General features: G+C 45.6%; 1 protein-coding gene across 4 annotated transcripts in view; it reads left to right on the top strand.

The window, feature by feature from the left end:
• The first annotated feature begins 3817 nt into the window (after positions 1 to 3817).
• The window catches only part of INAVA (innate immunity activator), a 32770-nt gene continuing 16770 nt past the window's right edge, over positions 3818 to 19817 (top strand). Inside the window, exons 1-3 of one of the 4 annotated variants that reach the window (XM_083445758.1) lie at positions 3818 to 3943; positions 9516 to 9680; positions 19672 to 19784. In XM_083445758.1, coding sequence (XP_083301884.1) covers positions 19730 to 19784 — 55 coding nt within the window. In that variant the 5' untranslated portion in view covers positions 3818 to 3943; positions 9516 to 9680; positions 19672 to 19729. Of the gene's footprint in view, positions 3944 to 7918; positions 9681 to 19668; positions 19785 to 19817 lie in introns of those variants that run through there. The other 3 variants (XM_083445760.1, XM_083445761.1, XM_083445759.1) reach the window with 3 other exon arrangements.

Raw genomic sequence — 19817 nt, 5'->3', positions numbered from 1 at the left:
TGTTAAATGTGTGGCACTTAAAATGAACCCAGCACCCAAAGGAGGCATGATCAAGATTGGCACCACAGCACAGAGGGAAGAGTTGTTATTATCTTTAAATTTATTACCTGCCCGTCACCAGCAGGTCCCAGGGTGGGTTATAACAATTTAATATTCAGAATTAAAAACAACAGATTACGCTCCCCCTTAAACATACCATGCTCCCTCCCAGGGTTGCCACCTTCAGTCAGGCAAAATAAGACACAGGTTGGGGGGTTGAGGCATGCACACACACTCATGGGGCCAGATCCTCCAACACTTTGGGATGGGGGCTCCCTGCATTTACCCTCCCACCTCCCTCACCACCCTGGCCCCGCTCTTCCCCTCAAGTCACATAGATGGGCAGGGGCCAGGGTTAGCCGGCCAGCTCCCATGGGCAATTTGAGCCACAGCTCCAGCTTTTCGCCCATGCTGGTATCGGAAGAGACTTGAGCGCAGAGGAAGAGGAGAGGTCAGGTTGGGGTGGCGGAGGGAGCCAAGCAGCGGCAGACCCACACCATGCTAGACCGTCAGGCGGGGGCTGAGGAGAACCAGTGAGAGGGAAGGAGGGGGAGAGGGAGGAAGAGGAAGGTCATTTTGTCCCCCTTCTTCTGCTCTCACTGGTCTGGGCTCCTCATCAGCCGCACCCACAGTGACACAACCGCCATTTGGGGCCGGCTGAGCTTAAATATGGGAAAAAGGCTTGAAGTCCAAACAGGACAAGGATACTTTTTAAATACATATAATATTTTTTATTAATTTTTCCAAATATTTTTAAACATGACATACATCTTATATATAATACATAAAGACCAATTGACCATCTCGGCCTTAGACTTCCCTCCTCCTCGACTTATTTATTCTTATTTATTTTTCTTATTTATGCTCCAATATTGCATTTTGTTATTATTATCCTTAAATCCTACTCTTAAATAAATCAATTAAAAATCATACTTGATAATAATTGATAAATTTGACCCTACAAAACTTCTTGTAGCCCTACTTAGCGATGTTAATTGTTTACAATTGTCTTTCAAATACAACAAAAATTTATTCCAGTCTTTCAGAAAGGTCCGGTCCTGCTGGTTCCAAATCTTCCCAGTTAATTTTGCCAATTCAACATAGTCCATTATCTTCATCTGCCACTCTTCTTTCATTGGAATTTCTTCCTGCTTCCATCTTTGGGCCAATAATATTCTTGCTGCAGTTGTTGCATAAAGAAACTATGTTTTATCTTGCTTAAGCAAGACAGGACAAGGATGTCCTTGTCCAAAAATGGGGCGATTCCCTTTTTCTAGGGATGGGTGGCAACCCTACTCCTTCCCTCCCCTGCCAAAATATTATTTACTGTAGGAAGTAAGCTGCTCTTGGGACTGGCTTAGAGAGGAAAGGCTTTAAAATCCCTTCGCCTTACAATCTTGATGGAGGACGCCTGGAATTGCTATTTTTGAAATACATCAAATGCAGTCGCACATTTAATGTAATGTGTAATTTGGCCTATCAGTTCACCAAGATTCTGTTCTCTTAAAAGTAAGTGGAATGAATATATTGGTCAGACCAATAGAAAAGTCTACCAAATTGCAAGGAGCAATTGCCACTCCCAGCCTCCCTCACCCTCCCACCCACTCCAAGGCCAAAACATAGGTTATCATCACAGTAGAAGGCATTCACCACCTGTCCAGGAGTAATAAAGGTAAAGGGACCCCTGACCATTAGGTCCAGTTGCGGATATCTCTGGGGTTGTGGCGCTCATCTCACTTTATTAGCCGAGGGAGCCGGCGTACAACTTCCGGGTCATGTGGCCAGCATGACTAAGCCACTTCTGGCGAACCAGAGCAGCGCACGGAAATGCCATTTACCTTCCTACCGGAGCGGTACCTATTTATCTACTTGCACTTTGATGTGCTGGAGCTCACCCTGTCACGGGGATTCGAACTGCCGACCTTCTGATTGGCAAGTCCTAGGCCAGGGGTCAGCAAACTTTCCCAGCAGGGGGCCGGTCCACTGTCCCTCAGACCTTGTGGGGGGCTGAACTATATTTTGAAGAAGAAAAAAAGAATGAATACCTATGCCCCACAAATAACCCAGAGATGCATTTTAAATAAAAGCACACATTCTACTGATGTAAAAACACGCTGATTCCTGGACCGTCTGCGGGCCGGATTGAGAAGGCAATTGGGCCAGATGCAGCCCCCAGGCCTTAGTTTGCCTACCCATGCCCTAGGCTCTGTGGTTTAACCCACAGCACCACCCTCGCTGGAGTAATAAGCATAATCTAACCCCACATTTCTTTCTTGCTGGGGACAGGGCGGAAGGAACAGAAGATGCTGCATACTAGCGACCTCTACTGGCACAAGTATAATTATTCAAATAATGCAAATACAGTAGTAGAAACAGAAAGTGCTTGAGGAATTCAGTCTGCAGATTTTTCTACCTGATCTGTATCTCTTGGCCTTTTATGCAGATTGGAGCTTAGCTATCCACCAAATATTGGAATGAATATTTGTGCTGATGAGTGTTTCATTTATTTATTAAATAGATTTCTGGACTGACATTCACCAAAAATGACCACAGGACAGTTTGCAACAAAAGAAAAGCAATATGAAACATCATACTGTACATTATAAGCAGAAACATTAAAAATAATTATACAGCACATAAAAAAACATAATTAGCAGCATCACAACATAAAAAATGACATCAGCCTTTAAATACCTTTTTTTAACATGAGTTTTTACCTAGTTTCTGGTAATATAAAGTGGATCCTCCAGTGTCCAAGATATTTGGAGTCTACACGTTGAGGAAGGTTGGTTTAAACATTTTTAAAAATGCATTTAGATACATATTTTGAAATAAACATGTATCTATACATTTAAATTGTATTTTGAGAGAAAATACACATTTAAATATGCATCAAAGTATGTATTTATGTATCTTCTTTTGAGAGGAAGTTAAAAAGAAATTTCAGATCATTGCAACATGCAAAAATGTCCTGGACTGGAAATACACATATAAACCCATTCCTTATAAATAGAAGTTCTCTAGCTTGTTTGTTGCACAACCTTGCCTATTTATTCTTTGAGAAGAATCAAAGAGAAGAAGCAGAGTTGGAGGTTATCTAAGTCATTTTCAGAAGACCTTGACTTGGTTTCATCAGGAGGTGGTTAGATCCCAGACATTGTTTCTTGATGTTCCTTTAAGCACTTGGGAAGTGAAAATTGCCAGGGGCAGATCAGCTTATCAGTACATATTGGACAAACAGTTTACTTCTGGGGCCCTTTCTTGTGTATGCTTGCCACCTTTTTCCTGCAGAAACTCCTTTGCCATTAACACCTGCATTCCCAGCAAACATTTAAAAGAGTGAAGCATTTCTAGAAATGGCTAGCCAGGTGAGGTGGAGCTGCCATGCTAAGTTCTTGGCAGGAGGGTCTCTATTATTTACCTGCACAAAGGGTGGATTGGTAGAAATGCACCTGCTGGAATGCCAAATTGGTGGCATTGATGTGCTTGCCAGGCAAAGGGCCTTCTTGGTTGTGGCGCCCGCCCTGTGGAACGCCCTCCCATCAGATGTCAAGGAAATGAACAACTATCTGACTTTTAGAAGACATCTGAAGGCAGCCTTGTTTAGGGAAGTTTTTAATGTTTGATGTTTTATTGTGTTTTTAATATTCTGTTGGGAGCTGCCCAGAGTGGCTGGGGAAACCCAGCAAGATGGGCGGGGTATTATTATTGTTACTATTATTATTATTTATTATTATTTATTATTTATTAGCACTTTACTGACCTCCTCACCTTGCTTCTTCCCAGTAAGCCAAGAGCATCCCACCTGCCAGGAATCTAGCATAATCAATCCACTTCACCCAGCAAGCTGCTTTTGAGCATTTCTCATCACTACATCTTGGAAAAAACTTTGCCTGTGTTGCAGGTCAGTTTTATTTATTTATTATTACATCTGTATCCCGCCTTTACTCCAAGGAAGTCATTTTATCCTCACAGCAACCCTGTGAGGTAGGCTAGGTTAAGTGATAGGGAAGGGCCCAAGGTTTCACGGCTGAGTAGAGATTTGAACCCTGGTCTCCTGGGTTCAGCGTTCTAACTGCTGCACCACACTGACGCTCTCACCAAAAGAAAACAATTTGCTAGTGTTCGAAAACAGCTGCTCCCTTGTTGCCCTGCCGTATAAAACCCCCCACTCAAATATTAAATATAAAGAAACAGATTAGGGCCAGAGAGCAGAGGATCCTGTGCTGTGTTTGTAGGGTGCTTCCAGACATGGGGGTGTTGTCTGATGGGTGCTACACATGCATGCATATTTTTTTTCAAAACACTCACACGTTGGCATCAAAATGCTGGCCTGTATTTTTCCCCATTTAATCTTTATTTATCCTTTTCAAGGGAAATCTGAGGGAGGTGGAAAACCTGTTTCCAGTGACTCATTTGTGGTACCTAAGCAGCCTGTTTGCAACATAAAACTGCTCTTTTTTAGATTAAGTAGCTAAGTCAGAAGGAAGAAAATATAAGAAAATGAGAAATCTAAAGGAGAAAGCAAGAAAAAACTAAAGAAAGATAGAGGGTAAAATAAAAGGACTTCTGGCTCTCTGCAGCTACCTGTACATATGATATTCATTCTTTAAGATCCAACCATTCTATATTCTATAAACCAGTATTTTTTCAATCTTCAAATCCAGATATTACAAGGTCATTTTCTCTTTCACGCAAAAAATCCATAAGAAATTTCCAATCCTTATCAAACATTAGTAATTATTTTTCTCTAATTAAACATGTTGGCAATTGTGTTTTCTATGGATTGCTGTTTGCTCCGATTCAGCGGTAAAGCATGGGATTTCACAGAGAAAGAGCCAAGGCAAACAAAAACAAAAACCCTGCTCAGATATGGAGCTTTAAAGTGCAGACCTGTGCCTGGAAAGCGCAGCGCAGAAGGAAGTCTGGGTGAGCCCTGCGTTCAAGAGGCGCTGATTTGGTAGTTCCTCATTAAAGTGCTTTTGAAAAATTATTTCTCCTCCATCCCTAGCAAACACTTATAAAAGTCTTGCTGTGCCCTCCAGACACCAGTTCCAGACTTTAGTGGTCACCCCCCGCCTCCCGTGATGCTGTCTGAACACACATCATCCTGCTGTGTGGCAGGGCCAGTCCAGTTTTGCACCTAGACAAAACTTTCAAATTCTGTCTGGGAAAAAGATGATGATCCATCCCTGGCCATGTGCTGGGCCTTTCTTTCTGTGCTTGCTGTCTGCATCTGTCTGCGTGATCCAGGAAATCTTCACACCATCACCAGAAAAGGCAAAAGTCATGCATCAGTCACTGTCTCTAAATAGGTACACAATGGGTGATTAGATTAGTCGCTGACTGTTTCTTTGAAATATGCGTTCTGTTGGCTGGCACTTTCGGAACTTGGTTTGCACACTGACTTTAGAGCATCTGAGTGGAATAGCCTCTTCGGATGCTATATATCAAATTGTGTGGCCTTGTCCATTGGAGATGTAATACTCTCTGGTAAAGAAAGAACATACTACACCTTCCGTAAACGTTTGAAAGTTTTTAGTCACCCTGCAGCCTTGTCTGTAAAGGTAAAGGGACCCCTGACCATTAGGTCCAGTCGTGACCGACTCTGGGGTTGCGGCGCTCATCTCGCTTTATTGGCCAAGGGAGCCGGCATACAGTTTCCGGGTCATGTGGCCAGCATGACTAAGCCACTTCTGGCGAACCAGAGCAGCACACAGAAACGCCGTTTACCTTCCTGCCGGAGCGGTACCTATTTATCTACTTGTACTTTGATGTGCCTTTGAACTGCTAGGTTGGCAGGAGCAGGGACTGAGCAATGGGAGCTCACCCCATCACAGGGATTCAAACTGCCGACCTTCTGATCAGCAAGTCCTAGGCTCTGTGGTTTAACCCACAGCGCCATCTGCGTCCCTTGTCTGTATCTGCAGCCAAATACCTAGCTGGCTGGTGGCACCCACTGTTTCCTCAAAAAAGTGCAGTTAGGGGGACGTATGCATGAATTAGGGTGTTTGGGGTAGAAAGATAATGGAGCAATTGGGTGCAGCATGTTGCAAATGAGCGAAATATATGAGATTGTAGTATGTGTTTGCTGCTTATTTCAGGCCCAGGGGCCAAATGTGGTAATCTGGGTCCCTCCATCTGCCCTTAGGGCTCTTTCCAGGCAATACCACCCACCGGCTTTACCTCACACCCTTCTTGAGTGTTTTTTGGCTGGGCTGCAATGTGCCCTTGAGCTCTCAGACTGATTATTGCTTGCCTAAATGGAGGAGAGAGGGAGATGTGTATGTCGAAACTAGCGTACTGTACAAAGGTAAAAACTACATTCATTGTTCTGCCCACTTTGCCAGAGCTAAGGCTCCTGCTAGTGCAATGGGACTTCCCCCCAAATCCACTCTGGAGAGTCAGGAGAACCCCCCAGAACAGAACATAGGGAGAGGAGAAACAGAATAGTTCTGTCTGGCAATTACAAATGCTTATGCTGATCTGCCTCAGCAAGGCAGCGCCATGTAAAGTGTGTTACATTAGTCTAGTACGTGTGACTGTGGCAAAGTCTGCCTTCCTCAGGACAATTTGCAGCTGGCACATCCCCAATATTGTGGAAAAGCACCCTTGGCCACAGCTGTCACTTGTCAATTCAGAGGCCGCGGTGGACTCGGACGTGCTTCCAAGTTGCAAATTTGCTCCTTAAGAGGGGACTGCAACTCCCTTCAGAATGGGCTGGATTCTGTGAAAAGCTGCTCTGCCAGAACCTCCATCTTGCCTTGATTGAGCTTCAGTTTGTCTGTTACATTATACCCCTTGTGAGACAGATTCTTCACACTTACAATGAGCAGAATTTTCAGGCTTTATAATGATATAATATGGAAAAAGCCAGCTGCCTTAACTCTACAGCTGCTCCCACAACTCCATAGTATATAGATAGATTACTGATAAGCCTAATCAGTGGCCGTATTGTATGACGGTCAGAGTTGAAGGGAAGATTACCACAAATATACTTTGGCATTTTACCTTGAAGTGTGGTAAACAAGCCCAGAGAGTTTCTTCCTCTAAATACACACCACACATTTCTTCAGTAACCCATAGAGCAGAGTGAGTAAAGTTTCCAGGGTAAGATTTTTGAGCTGTTCCTCATGTTTGCCTGAACTGCAAATTAGTTGCTCAGAGCGGACTAAGAGGAAGCAGTTGTTATGACTGATAATCTTAATTAAAATGAATTAATTTATACCATGCCTAAGTGGCAATCATTTTGCAAGCACCATCTTATTCACCCAACACTATAGTACAGGTTATTCCTGCTTTGCAGATGGGGGATGGGGGCAGAGAAGCAAAATTTGCTCAAGGGAGCCCATTGGCTGAATTTTCGAAGTCTTCAAAAGTTCCAAGGTTCACATTTTATCCAGTGTGGTCTTGCAAGGGCTGAGCCAAGAGCAGCAGTCTGAGGTGGGAATCAAGAACCGTAGAACTAAATCGTCAGAACCAAAGGACAAACTGGGAATCAGGGTTCAGGAACAAGATGGGAAATTGGCTGGATCAAGAAGAAGCCAGACCTTAGGGCTGAAAAGCAAGTCAGGACTGTAGGAAAAACAGGGAGGCAGAATCAACAAGCAAGCCACAACCAAAGAGCAACCAAGATATCAAAAGCATGCAAAGACTAGGAAGGTATTGTTTCTCAAACAAGATTCAGCTGCAACAGGAAGCCTTCTTATACTGGAGTTTCCAATAACTAGCCTGGGCAAGCCTTTATTGAGCACCCAGGGCCTGAGAATACTTACTGTGAACCTCCCCCTGGAGTTCAGCTACCACTATGGAACATCTACCTGCAGATCCCACTAGTGGTTAAGCGTTGGGTATGAAAACAAGGAGCCCAGACTGTAATAGCAGGTTGTTTCCAAAGGGCAGTATGGGGAATCTATGCTCAAATAACTGTATTTGTTGTTTCTGGTGTTTGGTTGGGAACGAGTGAGGAAACAGCTGCACAGAGAGCGACTGGGTCTTGGCAATATAGGAAACAACTTGATTTTCTGCGCCCTATTCTGAAGTACACTACTGGAGCAGGTGTCTTAAAAATCATCTCCAAGCAACGTCTCTTCATCAACGCTTCACTTTCTCCACGTCAGCCCAGGCTGCAAGGCAGCTTCTGTGTAGAAGTAGTGAGACCTTTGAGACTGACTGGGGACAGTATAACCAGTGGGTTTGAAAAATGATAGCAAATGCCCTCCTCTTTTTGCCTTTGAATTAGCTGTCACCCACCCACACACCCCTCCCCTCTTATTTGCTGTGCTGTCCAAAGGGAAATGCAGCCGGACCCACACAGCTTCTGGCCTCAGTCCCACCTTGAGCTGGCTGGATCAGGCCAGTCAGCATCCCAATGGCCAGCCAGATGCTTGTGGGAAACGAGCAGGACCTGAGCACAAGAGCACTCTGCCCCCCCTGCAGTTTGAAACAGCTGTGGGAGGAAGGGGGGCTTGACCCTTCCCCTGCCTATTTCTTTCTCACTGCAATTTCTGCCCAGAGGCTGTTTTCCTTGCTTGCGAAGGTAAACATGATCAGGAAGAAAAAACCTTGGAGAGGAAAATGTATTGCAGGGAAAGGGAAGGAGGAGCAGTGAAATAGTGGCAGATGTGGGGAGAGGAAAGCACCCCTCCTTCACTGCTGCAGATCACCATCTTCCCTAAGTTGTTTTTCCTTAGTACAGTGGTACCTCAGGTTACAGACGTCTCAGGTTACAGACGCTTCAGGTTACAGACTCCGGTAACCCAGAAATAGTATCTCGAGTTAAGAACTTTGCTTCAGGATGAGAACAGAAATCGTGCTCCGGCGGCCCGGCGGCAGCAGGAAGCCCCATTAACTAAAGTGGTGCTTCAGGTTAAGAACAGTTTCAGGTTAAGAACGGACCTCCGGAACGAATTAAGTACTTAACCTGAGGTACCATTGTAGTAGCAGCAGTAGTAGTAGTAGCAGCAGCAGCAGCTGTCAGGGTATTGTTAAATGTGTTTGAATGTAATGCATAGTAGTTTTACCCTCAGTACCAAGTACAAAACAGTGTTATAAAAAGTGGCCCCTGAGCTTTCTGAAGTGTAGCAACATCTGGTATCCAAATACTAATGATCTCATTATCATCAGAGGGCTCAGAGTATGTTTATATTGCAATGAGTTATAAGTGTGGAATCAAATTAATTTTGGGTATGCAATGCCTGTGTGTTGGTCTGGAGCTGGCTGAGGTGAAAGCAAACATACTGCTGTTTTCTCTTTTTCTTGAGGATCAGTTCAGGGGCGAGGGAGGGATTCCTGGGAGCCTTTTGCAAGAAAGAGGCTGTCCCTCTAGTCCCTCCCCTTTGGTGCCATGTGTTGGCTTGTCCTTCTGTGCCTGGAAGGATTTGGCTGTGCTGATTCCACTGTGGCTGAAAAGGTATTGCTCACCTGCCCCTCCCCTCTGACTCAAGTCAAAACTAGTAACGCAGTTTCTTTGGCAGAGCAAGACAGTGCCTGGAAGAGGGAAGCAGCCGAGGGGTCGGAAGTGTGAACTCAACGAAAAATCCAGCAGCTTTGGAGATTGGAACACCAGAGCAGAACTGGCTTCCTCTCGCTCATTTTTCTCCTGATACCAGCTATTCTGAATCAGGGACCGAGCCCAGCAGGTAAGGGAGTCCTGTTGCTTTCTGATTCGAAAAGGGAGAGAGGGCTGTGGTTTATTGATGATCAATATTTCCAAATCATTAGAAAATGTTGTGGAGTATTTATTTTTCGGAATGTAAGTATCCAGCTTCCTGGTGTTCATGAGATAATTAGACATAGAATGGGAACTGCTACTTTATTGGGGTGAATCCATTAATACTTGGTTACATTAAAAAACAACAACAGAGCTCTGGTGAAATCGGCAATTCTCTTCCTCTTCTCTATGGGTTATTTCACATGTTGCAGATTCCCTGCTTAAAGGAAGTCACAACTATAGCATTAAAATCCACAGATGGGTTGCCATGTGTTACATGTGCAAGCTTTTTGTCCTGGTTGTGGCTTCTGAGTGTATGCGGTTACATCTACATGCTGCCTGCCTGTGATTTCTTACATGGAAGTTGCTTTTGTATTGGAAATCCGTAATATGAGGTGCAGCTCTTCGTCTGCTGAGACCCTGGGCGCTGCCCTGTTGTTCTCTCTCTCTCTCAGTCCTCCCTGTTTCTGCGGGACAATGCAGAGGAAGCTCTCCTGGGCTAAAAGGTGGGAAGGCAGCCCGGTGACTAGAGGCAGAACAGAGACAGAAAGGGCCTCAAGACAAAATCACTTTCCGTGCTGATTATCTTGCCTGGTGGGAGTAAGGAGCATTTGAGGTCTTTGGCAGGGGCTGTATGCACATAGGTCCTGCAAAACTGAGGTTATTTCACGAGGCTTTTATCCAGCCAGTAGTAACTGGTGAAGGGATGCATGGGGAAGTGAGAGGCTGCCACTAATGAGGGATTACCAAAGGGCCGGTGTGCTTAGGTGCCTTTACCAGAGGGATGTGGCAGCAGAGATATAGGGGCTGCTAGGTCTGCAGGCATATGGCAGCTGACTAGCTGGCACCCCCCAAGTGTGGGCATGAGCTATGATACCAGCAGCCAACAATGGGTGTCAAATACCGTCGTACCTTGGATCCTGAATGCCCTGGAACTCGGACGTTTTGGCTCCTGAACGCCGCATACCCAGAAGTGATCGTTCCACTTTTTGGAACCCGAACGTCCAATGAGGCTTTTGCGGCTTCTGGTTGGCTGCAGGAAGATTTGATTTTCGAACATTTTGGAAGTCGAATGGACTTCCGGAACGGATTCTGTTTAACTTCCAAGGTATGGCTGTACCTGCAAGGTGCTGACTTAGCACCCTCACATTCCCCGGGCACTAATTTGTCAGATAGGGGCCCCTTACCCCTTGGCCACCATTCAAGGTCCTCAGTGCACTGAGCGCCCCTTATAAGCGCACTGCCTCATCTGCTGCCAGCTGCTTCAGGCGATCTCCTGGTCCTACACATTTGCTGGCCAACTCCACATTATGGAACTGGGCTGGGGATAGTCTTGGTATGGCTGGGGTTAGTGGTGGTGTTCTTCATTTGTAGGAAGTGTTTGCTTGAGCAGCGCAAATGGGGAACACACAGCCTTCAGTGGCAGTGGGATTGTGGGGAGGATCCGTAAACATTTGGGGGGAGGGCGTGTACATATAAGCCATTTCAAAATGGCACAGGGAGTAACTTGACAACTAGTATTGCTGCTAAAGGCACTATCCGCTTGCTATCCAGGACACCAGACCTCCACATCCCTGTACTGAAGGAAGTGTAGCAGCCATTCTTGTTGGAGGCAGGCAGGGCCAGCCCTGCCATTGCACAGAGTAGGGCCACCACCTCAGGCAGCTGGTTGTGTATGTCATGCAAGGGCAGCAAATTCTCAAATTTTTCCCATTATTATATTTTTCCTGCTATAGGGGTTGCTTTTGGGATTTGCTGCCTCGGGTGTAAACATAACATTTCCAGCCTGGGATGCAGTGTGGCTTGAGGTGGAACGGGTGCCACTTGCTGCTTCACCTCGGGCAGCAAAATATATTGTGCCAACTCTGGGCTGGTGTTGCCCAGCAATTGGGGTTTGGTGGTTTCGCAGCTGCAACGCCACAGAATCCATTTTTGGTGCAATCATTTTTCTGGTTTTCTGAAGTCTGTGGTATTCTTCCAGTCAAACAGATAACATTTTGAAGATACGCTTCAGTGCTGAGTATATTTTAGCTGCACGTTGGCAGCTGATACAAACAGGGAGAATATCGCAAAAAAGGTATAATGGGAAGGTATTGAATTGTGGGAGCTCCCACCTGGCTATGTGGAACCCTTCCTTCAGCGGAGGCAAAATAGACAGCCAAGCTTTTCAGGGTGTGGGGTATCTGGGAGGCTCCTTGGGGGAAAGGTGGTGATAATTATTGCTTAGTATTGAGATTTTAATCTCTTAATTGTTCAATTAATCAATTAAAACTGCACAGTTAATTAAAAATAATATTTCAGCCAGTTGGCAGCCCTGTTTCTGGCTTGGTGTGTAGAAGACAAACGAAAAATAGCTCACTCAGCATGAGTTACTTTTAAAACTGCCCAGGGGGTTGTTTAAACATCTCTGTGACTATGGTGGGGGCAGGAGGAGGGCTTTGACTCACAGTCTGGGATTGGGCACCTGGAAGACTTTTCCGGATTATTGGTTTATTGCACGATAAACACACAGTTGTCCATATTATGGTGTTAAATGTCTGACATGTCTTTCCTGAAGTAGGGGGTCTGTTCTGGCCAGGGATATTGTGTTTTCTGAGCACACGAATTGCTGTGATGTGGAATTGTAACACACTTGTCATAGCTCGCCCATCTATTTGTAGCGTTCAGCTCTGTCTGGACTATGATACTGTTTTGTCTCTATTGCAGAGATGGGTAGAGAAACTGTGGCCTTCCAGGTGTTGTCATGGGACTCCCACTCCCATCATCCCCAAGCTAGTACGGCCAATAGTCAGGAATGATGGGAGCTGAAGTCCAACAAGGAGGGTCATAGGTTCACTGTCTATTGTTTTTGACATTGCTGGTGGCAAGCAGCATTCGTCATAGGGACATGGGAGGCTTCCTGAGCCCAACGACTGGTGTGCTTAGCTCATTACTGTCTACACGGACTGGCAGCTGCTCTCCAGGGTTTCAGGGCTCTCTCCTAGTCCTACCTAGAGATGCTGGGATTGAATTTGGAACCTTTTACATGTCAAGTGTGTGCTATGCCACTGAGCCACAACTCTGAGATTATGTCCCAGTAACGCTGCCACACATTTCCCTTCCCAGTCTTGCACAATTCTATAAACTGGTGGGTGGGTGGTGTGTTTTGTTGCTGCTGCTGTACTTATTTCTCTGGAGTAGAATGTGCCCTTGCTGTATTATTCCAGCACAAGAGAGCTTCATCACACCCAGGTCCCACCAGTTTGTTAATCTTACCACCACCAGTCTCCCCCCCCCCCCCCAGTTCCAGGCTGCACACTTATTTTCTTCAGCCCTGGAACATCTTGTGTTCAAAAACAAAAGCAGTGTTCTAAGTACAGGTAGGGGGCTTTCGGTGAAACCACACCTGCCTGCATTTTAGCTAAATCACAGTTTCGCTGCCACTTCTAAAAATGATAGCTATTTGGCCTCCAGGCCTGAGGCTCACCATCATCCCCTCTGGCCACCCTGAAATTTGAGCATGGAGAGCAGGGAGTAGGGCTAAGGATGGATGGATCTGCCAATGTCCGTTTCCCAGAGTTTCTCATTATTCTGTGCTTCTTCCTTCAAATTCCTCAAGTCCTCATAAATGTTCATCAGCGTTTTAGTGCAAATCTCCCCTGCTAAACACATTTTTGGGGGAAGCAATTATCCCTAACATAATGCATTTTGTATGTAGTTTTCACATGTATATGCACTTCATGCACACTGTTCCCTGATGTACCCATTTTTGGATACATTCTTTGGCTTGACAACTGCTTCACAAAATCTGGAGAAATCCAAATTTCTAAGGATAACTGTGTTTCAGTTTGCATGTTTTAGGAAGTGTGGAACAGGGAGTTTCGAACTGAAATGTGAACCAAACATAATTTCTCTCAAACCCTTAGGCAGGACATTGCTCCACTGAGTCCAACTAATAACCCCTCTTATTTAAACAAGCAAACCAAACTTTATTCATTGCTGTTATCTGGAAAGCCCCTGAGTATGTGTCAGTAGGTCAAAGCTGCAAACATATCCCGGAGGGAGTTTTGTCAGGCTGAGTAGTTGGGCAAGAAATTCGTAGAAGATAACTAATTTTCTTTGCAGAGCTGCAGGTGGGACACCACCAGCCCTTTGGAATTTTGGCTCCGATGCTTGATGGTGAATGTGCTTCCCCCGAGTAGGCATGTCCAGCATTTCTAATCTTCCAATGGGGATTCTGCAGACATAGAAGGATACGGAGGCTGATTCCCATAACCATTAGCCTCATATTGGTTACTGCAACTCCACATGAAATTGGACATTCATGCACTGAGCTGGTTGTGTGCAGGCCACCAATTAGGTGGGAAAGTCACCTGCAATTAGCCTCACCCACATGGTTCTTCTGGTGCCAACACCCATGTGCATTAGCATGGGACATCAAGCCAAAAGAAAGTGACTCCCACATCACACATGAATGTGAAGAGGGGCAGGCACTTAGATGTCGACTGCATGTTACGCACAAGTGAGCCCTGGTGCTATATTCCTCTTCTTTTTTGGGGGGGGGGGCGGGGAAGCCACTTTCCCAGCTATTTGCAGCAGTGAAACAACAGGCAGGGAGATGTTTTGGCATGTCGCTTTTCTTTAATGATAATGATGGTGGTGGGGCTCTAATAGATGCATTTGATTATAATGAGTTGGCATCCCCTCCGTCTAGCTGACTTCCTACCCTGAGATTTCCCTTCCTTGAGGAGGGGGAGTCATGTGGTTCCATTGCAACACAACAGAGGTTTGATTACTCAATTATAAAACATCTTGTTTTGGTTCAAGACGCCAAGGTTTATGGCATGAGCACGGTTTCTCTACAGGAGCATGCAGACACACCTTTGGGTGCTAAAAGTTTTCAGAGGGCACACAACTGCCTTCCAGATTTTGCTGGGAAATGCTTGGAGTTTGCCAGTGATTCCTGCTCGTTAGAGCGGAACTCAGGAGGAGGGTAACCTGGACGAGAACAGACCACCGAGACAACTTTTACAATACTTCCTATTCCACTCTTGCTCTTTTACAAGGAACCTGGAATTCCACAGTCTGCTTCCCAGCTTGGTATATTTGATATTACGTACATGCTCAGGAGTTAAATAAAAACTGGGCTCTGTGCCCAGGGAAACTAGTTCTTCTCTGGTAGAAAGGTTTATGCATCTACTCAGCGGCTGCCTGAAGCAAACTTCCTCTTGGCTAGCAAACAGGCAGCGTGAGTCTAATCCACAGGCGAGATAAGCTTATTTGGCACAGAGGACCACACTGGAAATGTTGTTTGCCATCACATATCTGCACTTTTCTCTACAACCATGAGTGTTAGAAATGTGCTGGTGCTTTTTAAAATGAAAACTGGGAAGTCTCGGGATTCTAACAAGTCCATAGGTTGCCTAAAGGACCTTGCCTTATATGTTGCACAACCCTCTTCTCGTCTTTCCCAGGCATTGAGAGCTGTTTGTGCAGCTTTAAAGAGGCCAAGTCAGCAGGGTAACAGCCCAGTGCGGGCAGAACAAAAGAGAGGGTGTAGACTTGGAATATTTGGATAGGAATTGGGCAGCTGAATATATTCAGGAGGGGTGTGTGTGAATTGTTGGAACTAAACTTGCTTAGCTGCCTAGCATCTCTGCTTATTTTTGCAATCAAACTGGGAATAACCTACTTAAGGGCTGCATGGATTCCTGGTAACGTAATGTCTTGCATCAGAATGGGTCTCTTCAGTTTTGGTGGTGCTTTAACATGCTTGGACATGTCCTTAGGATGGGACTGGAGGCAGGAAGGACCAGTTAGAAGTATGTAGCCTTATCGTGTACATGGATGATCATGTCAGTCTTTGAATTCAGAATAGGAGAGAATGGAAACTGACTTGAATGAATGTTTCCTTCAGAAGCCCCTTGACTTGAAAACTTTGTTGACTGAAAAATTGCAGCCAGTTCACCCTACAGAGCAGATTAGGATTCAGGGGTTGTGGCTTTATTGCTTGGTTGGATGTTATTCCTACACGTCAGTTTATTATGCTGTGTTATGTTTTTATTTTCCGTGGACTGCAAAAGTTTCAGTATGCAAAGGTTGCATCTCTTTGTTCAAGTAGAATTGCGTTCTGGATTTTATGCTGATCTTTGGGGCCTCCCACAGGGCTCTTTAAGTTTGGCTTATCATCCCTTTCATTGGGGCTTGCAAAACACTCTGCCTTTGCCTGTGCAGTTTGATTAAAAACCACGTGGGCTAAAACAGGTCACCTGGTGTCATTGTGATGTCATAGGGATATAAGGGTCTAACCCATGGGTAGGCAGACTAAGGCCTGGGGGCCGGATCCAGCCCAATCGCCTTCTAAATCTGGCCCGCGGAAGGCCCAGGAATCAGCATGTTTTTACATGAGTAGAATGTGTCCTTTTATTTAAAATGCATCTCTGGGTTATTTGTGGGGCATAGGAATTCGTTCATTCACACACACACACCCCAAAAATATAGTCCACTACCCCACCACAAGGTCTGAGGGACAGTGGACTGGCCTCCTGCTGAAAAAGTTTGCTGACCCCTGGACTAACTTAACAGCCAGATCCAGTTCCCCACTGGATTTTGGCTTGGATATTTCTCTTTATTCATGCCACTTGATCCCTTAGCAATACAGTAGAATTTGGAATGGCTGTCCTTTTCGTTTCTTTGGAGTGTCACTCTCCAGTCATGCCTGTAATCACAGAACATAGGTGGGCTTCATCATCAGTGAAATGTTGCAAATAGGAAACAGGCACAGTTCATGGTCCTGCTTCAGCCACCCCTTCCTTGGTGGCTCTTGTCTTTCTCCTTGTCCACGTTAACTAACTTCTGCTTTGTTTCATGGTGATATCTGTCTGAATGTGTGAAATTGTGGATGTATGAACTGCACAACTTTGGTGAAGGAACACTTTGAAGCTTAATCAGAGTAATGGCAAAGGAGTGTTGGCACATGTTCACAGGGCAGGATCAAGTCCTGCTGGTTTCATACCTGTTTGGCCCATGCAAGGATGCTGGACTAGATGGTCTGATCCAGCAGGGCTCTTAATACATGCTTATGTGCTTATCTCATCACTAAATGCAAAGTGCAGTAAGTGATATCTGCAGAATGGATGGAGGCAGCAAAGGTGTGTTCCTTGTCTGCTGTTCATCTGACCTGGCCCTGCAATTTCCCATTGCTGCCCATTTTTTTATCCGCATTGATCAGATGTGGAGATTTAGCACATGTGAGCCTTGAGAAACCCCATGTGAGCATGCACACTTTAGACAATATTTCATTTTGAAAAGAGATATGTAGCATTGTTTCTCTCCTCCCCACCTTTTTTTAAAAGCTAGACTAAAAAACTTGACCATCTTGGCACTAGTCTTACTGTGGATCTTTGAAATATAATAGGTTTTGCTATGAAAGTCAAAGTGAAAACCCAACCTTGTTGAATTGCGAGTGCTGTGAATAGACAGCTCTGAAATGAACAATACTTTATTAGTGTTCATGGGAAGCTTATGCAGGCATATTCACAGTAACAGGGATCCCCAGTAAGGTGCCTGCGGGCACAATTGTGCCCTTTAGGACTTTCCCTGGCACCCACAAAACCTCCGTCCCCCACTACCTCCTTTGTCAGTTGTAAGCAACCCCAGTAACAGGAACCCTGACATTCAGCATGCCTCCCTAGGCAGCTTTGGTAGAAGAGGGAATTTTTGCAGATAGAGGATGTCCACAACAACCTTCTGATGGACTCTCCTCCTTGACATAATTACTGAAAGTGCAGCAGCCTTGTCCTCTCTTGCTTCTGGCCACCTTCCCGTAGCTGCATTGGGATCAGCTGCAGAGTTGTGGCATTTTGTAGTTCTGAGGGGAGTACACTCTGCCATTGCCACTGTGTCGCTTAACTCAGTTTTATGGATGGCAGGCAGAGGAACAAATTCGCATCCACACAATCTCCTGATTGGAGCGAGGAATAATCTACAAAGGTCTGAAGCAGTGTTGCCCTATAGCAGATCTCTGCTCAGTGCTGTGAACCTTGTCCGCCCAGGCCAGCCCCCTTTACGTTTTGTTTACCAGGAGACTGGTAGGGCCAGGATAAGCTCCAGACAGAAACTCAGTGTGACTCTCAAATTGACTCACCCAGGTTGGGGCAGGGGAGTGGCGTGTAAACACTGAGCGTTTGCTGCAGGAGGTAGGCTTGGAGCCACCCCCAACTGTAGGGAAAGTAAGAGACTATCCCTGCTGAATGGCATGTCCCAACATCTGCAATGGGACCTTGAGCAGGTCTTCTGTTACTGGAGCTTGGGTTGGAGGATGGAGGAGTATTCTTGACATGGGGAAGCGCCTTTCATTCATTGCCGGAGCTGAGGAGCTGTTTGCTTAGCACACCCCCCAGGATTGAGAGGAGGCTCCCCACAACGTTTCCCCTCCCAGCCTAGCAGGAAAGAGAAGAGTAGCAGGTGAACTAGTCAAGCACATGGGGAGCTGAGAATTGCCAATCAGGTTTCCTTCTGGAAGCCCTCATAAATTGCAGTTAACTGTGACAGAACACAGCATGAATATTTGCTTCAAGGACTATGTAGTGCTGCTAAGACATGGACCTGAGGCCAAAGAATAAATCTGCCCCTGCCTCCCCGCAACTTTCCCCAAACCAGAAATTCTGCTTTCCGGTGTAGATATAAAGAGCTGGTGGCGCCTAGAGGCCAAGCTACAAACCAGGATGTCCCCAGTTTGCTTCTCACTCTGCCATGAATTCACTCTGCAGCCTTAGGCAAGTCTCTTTCTCTGAGGCCAAGCCCTTCGCCTCCCTCCCATCTGCCATACAGAATAATATCACTGACCTACTTTATAGGGTTGCTGTGTGATGTGCAACAACAAAAATGTAAGTAAAGTGTTTTGAAAACTAGGAAAACGCTATATCAATTCTAAATTATTATCAAGTGTCTGTTACAGTTCATGCTCTGTGTGCTGCTACACTTGAATTGGGTTATAATATGAATGTCCAACTTTGTATGCATCGGATAAATATTACCTGTGCAGTAGGGTTACAGACAAAGATTGATAATCCTGCATGTTGATTTGCAGACGTTTATGGGGGTTTCTGAACAGGAGCTTTCCCTGCCTTTGTTTGGGTGCCCCAAACAAAGTGCCAAGACATCTGCTGTTCTGCTGTGTGGGCCAATTTTGGTCTCACATAGTGCGTTGGATTGCACAACAGCCAGGCTGTAGTGGCCCAGACCAGCTTTTATATTTTATCTTTGCTGAATAGATAAGCAGCATGGAATCCTGGGTTTGGGTTTGCCAAAGGCCCAGTTTACACAGGAGCCCTAAAGTGAGGCTCCACATGGTCAGATGCTTCTAGGTGACTATTTCATGTGTCACTTATGACAGCTGCTGCAGCAATTGATAGAGAGCCCATATCTTGCCTTCTCTCAGCCCTGTTATTGCCACTTGCCTGCTCCCTTCTTCCAGGACCTGAATTTCCTCCTTGTAGTAGTCAGAACCAAGAAAATCATTACAGGAATTTCTGCAGCACTGGGCCAAGGCATTTTCTTCCCCAAAACGTAGCAATGAAAGCCCCTCCCACAGTCATGGTGCACAGTATTCAAGGATTGTGGGGTGAGGGGAACAGCCACAAGTGCTTCTCTCCCCACTTTCTGGCAGTCAAAATACAACGGCCAGAAATTAAATAGCTAATAATTTGCTGCCCTTTCATGACGGCCAAGTTCAGCTGCTTGAGGCAGTTGCCCCACTATACCTAAGCGTAGAGCCGGCCCTGAACTTTGGAACTGGTAGGTCCTTTAGCAACATAGAGGCTCTGACCGTGTGGAAGCTCTATAGAGGGGTCGTATGTGAACTGGAGTGAAGATGTGGCATAATTATATAAATAATGTGTGTGTAGCACACCTCAGTCTTTGCCTTATTGTGTTAGCAGGAGACATCACGGCACTTTCCAGGTGTGGTCCTACTGCCTCCCTCCGTAGAGCTTGGCCATGAAGAGTAAGGATGAGACCAGTGACACAGACAGTGGGATCATAGTACAGTCAGGTGAGTGACGGATGGGGAAATTCCTGCTCATTA

Source organism: Podarcis tiliguerta, assembly GCF_965153285.1.
Source record: "Podarcis tiliguerta genome assembly, chromosome: 6".
NCBI classification, from domain to species: domain Eukaryota; kingdom Metazoa; phylum Chordata; class Lepidosauria; order Squamata; family Lacertidae; genus Podarcis; species Podarcis tiliguerta.
This window is presented reverse-complemented; position numbering and strand designations above follow the sequence as displayed.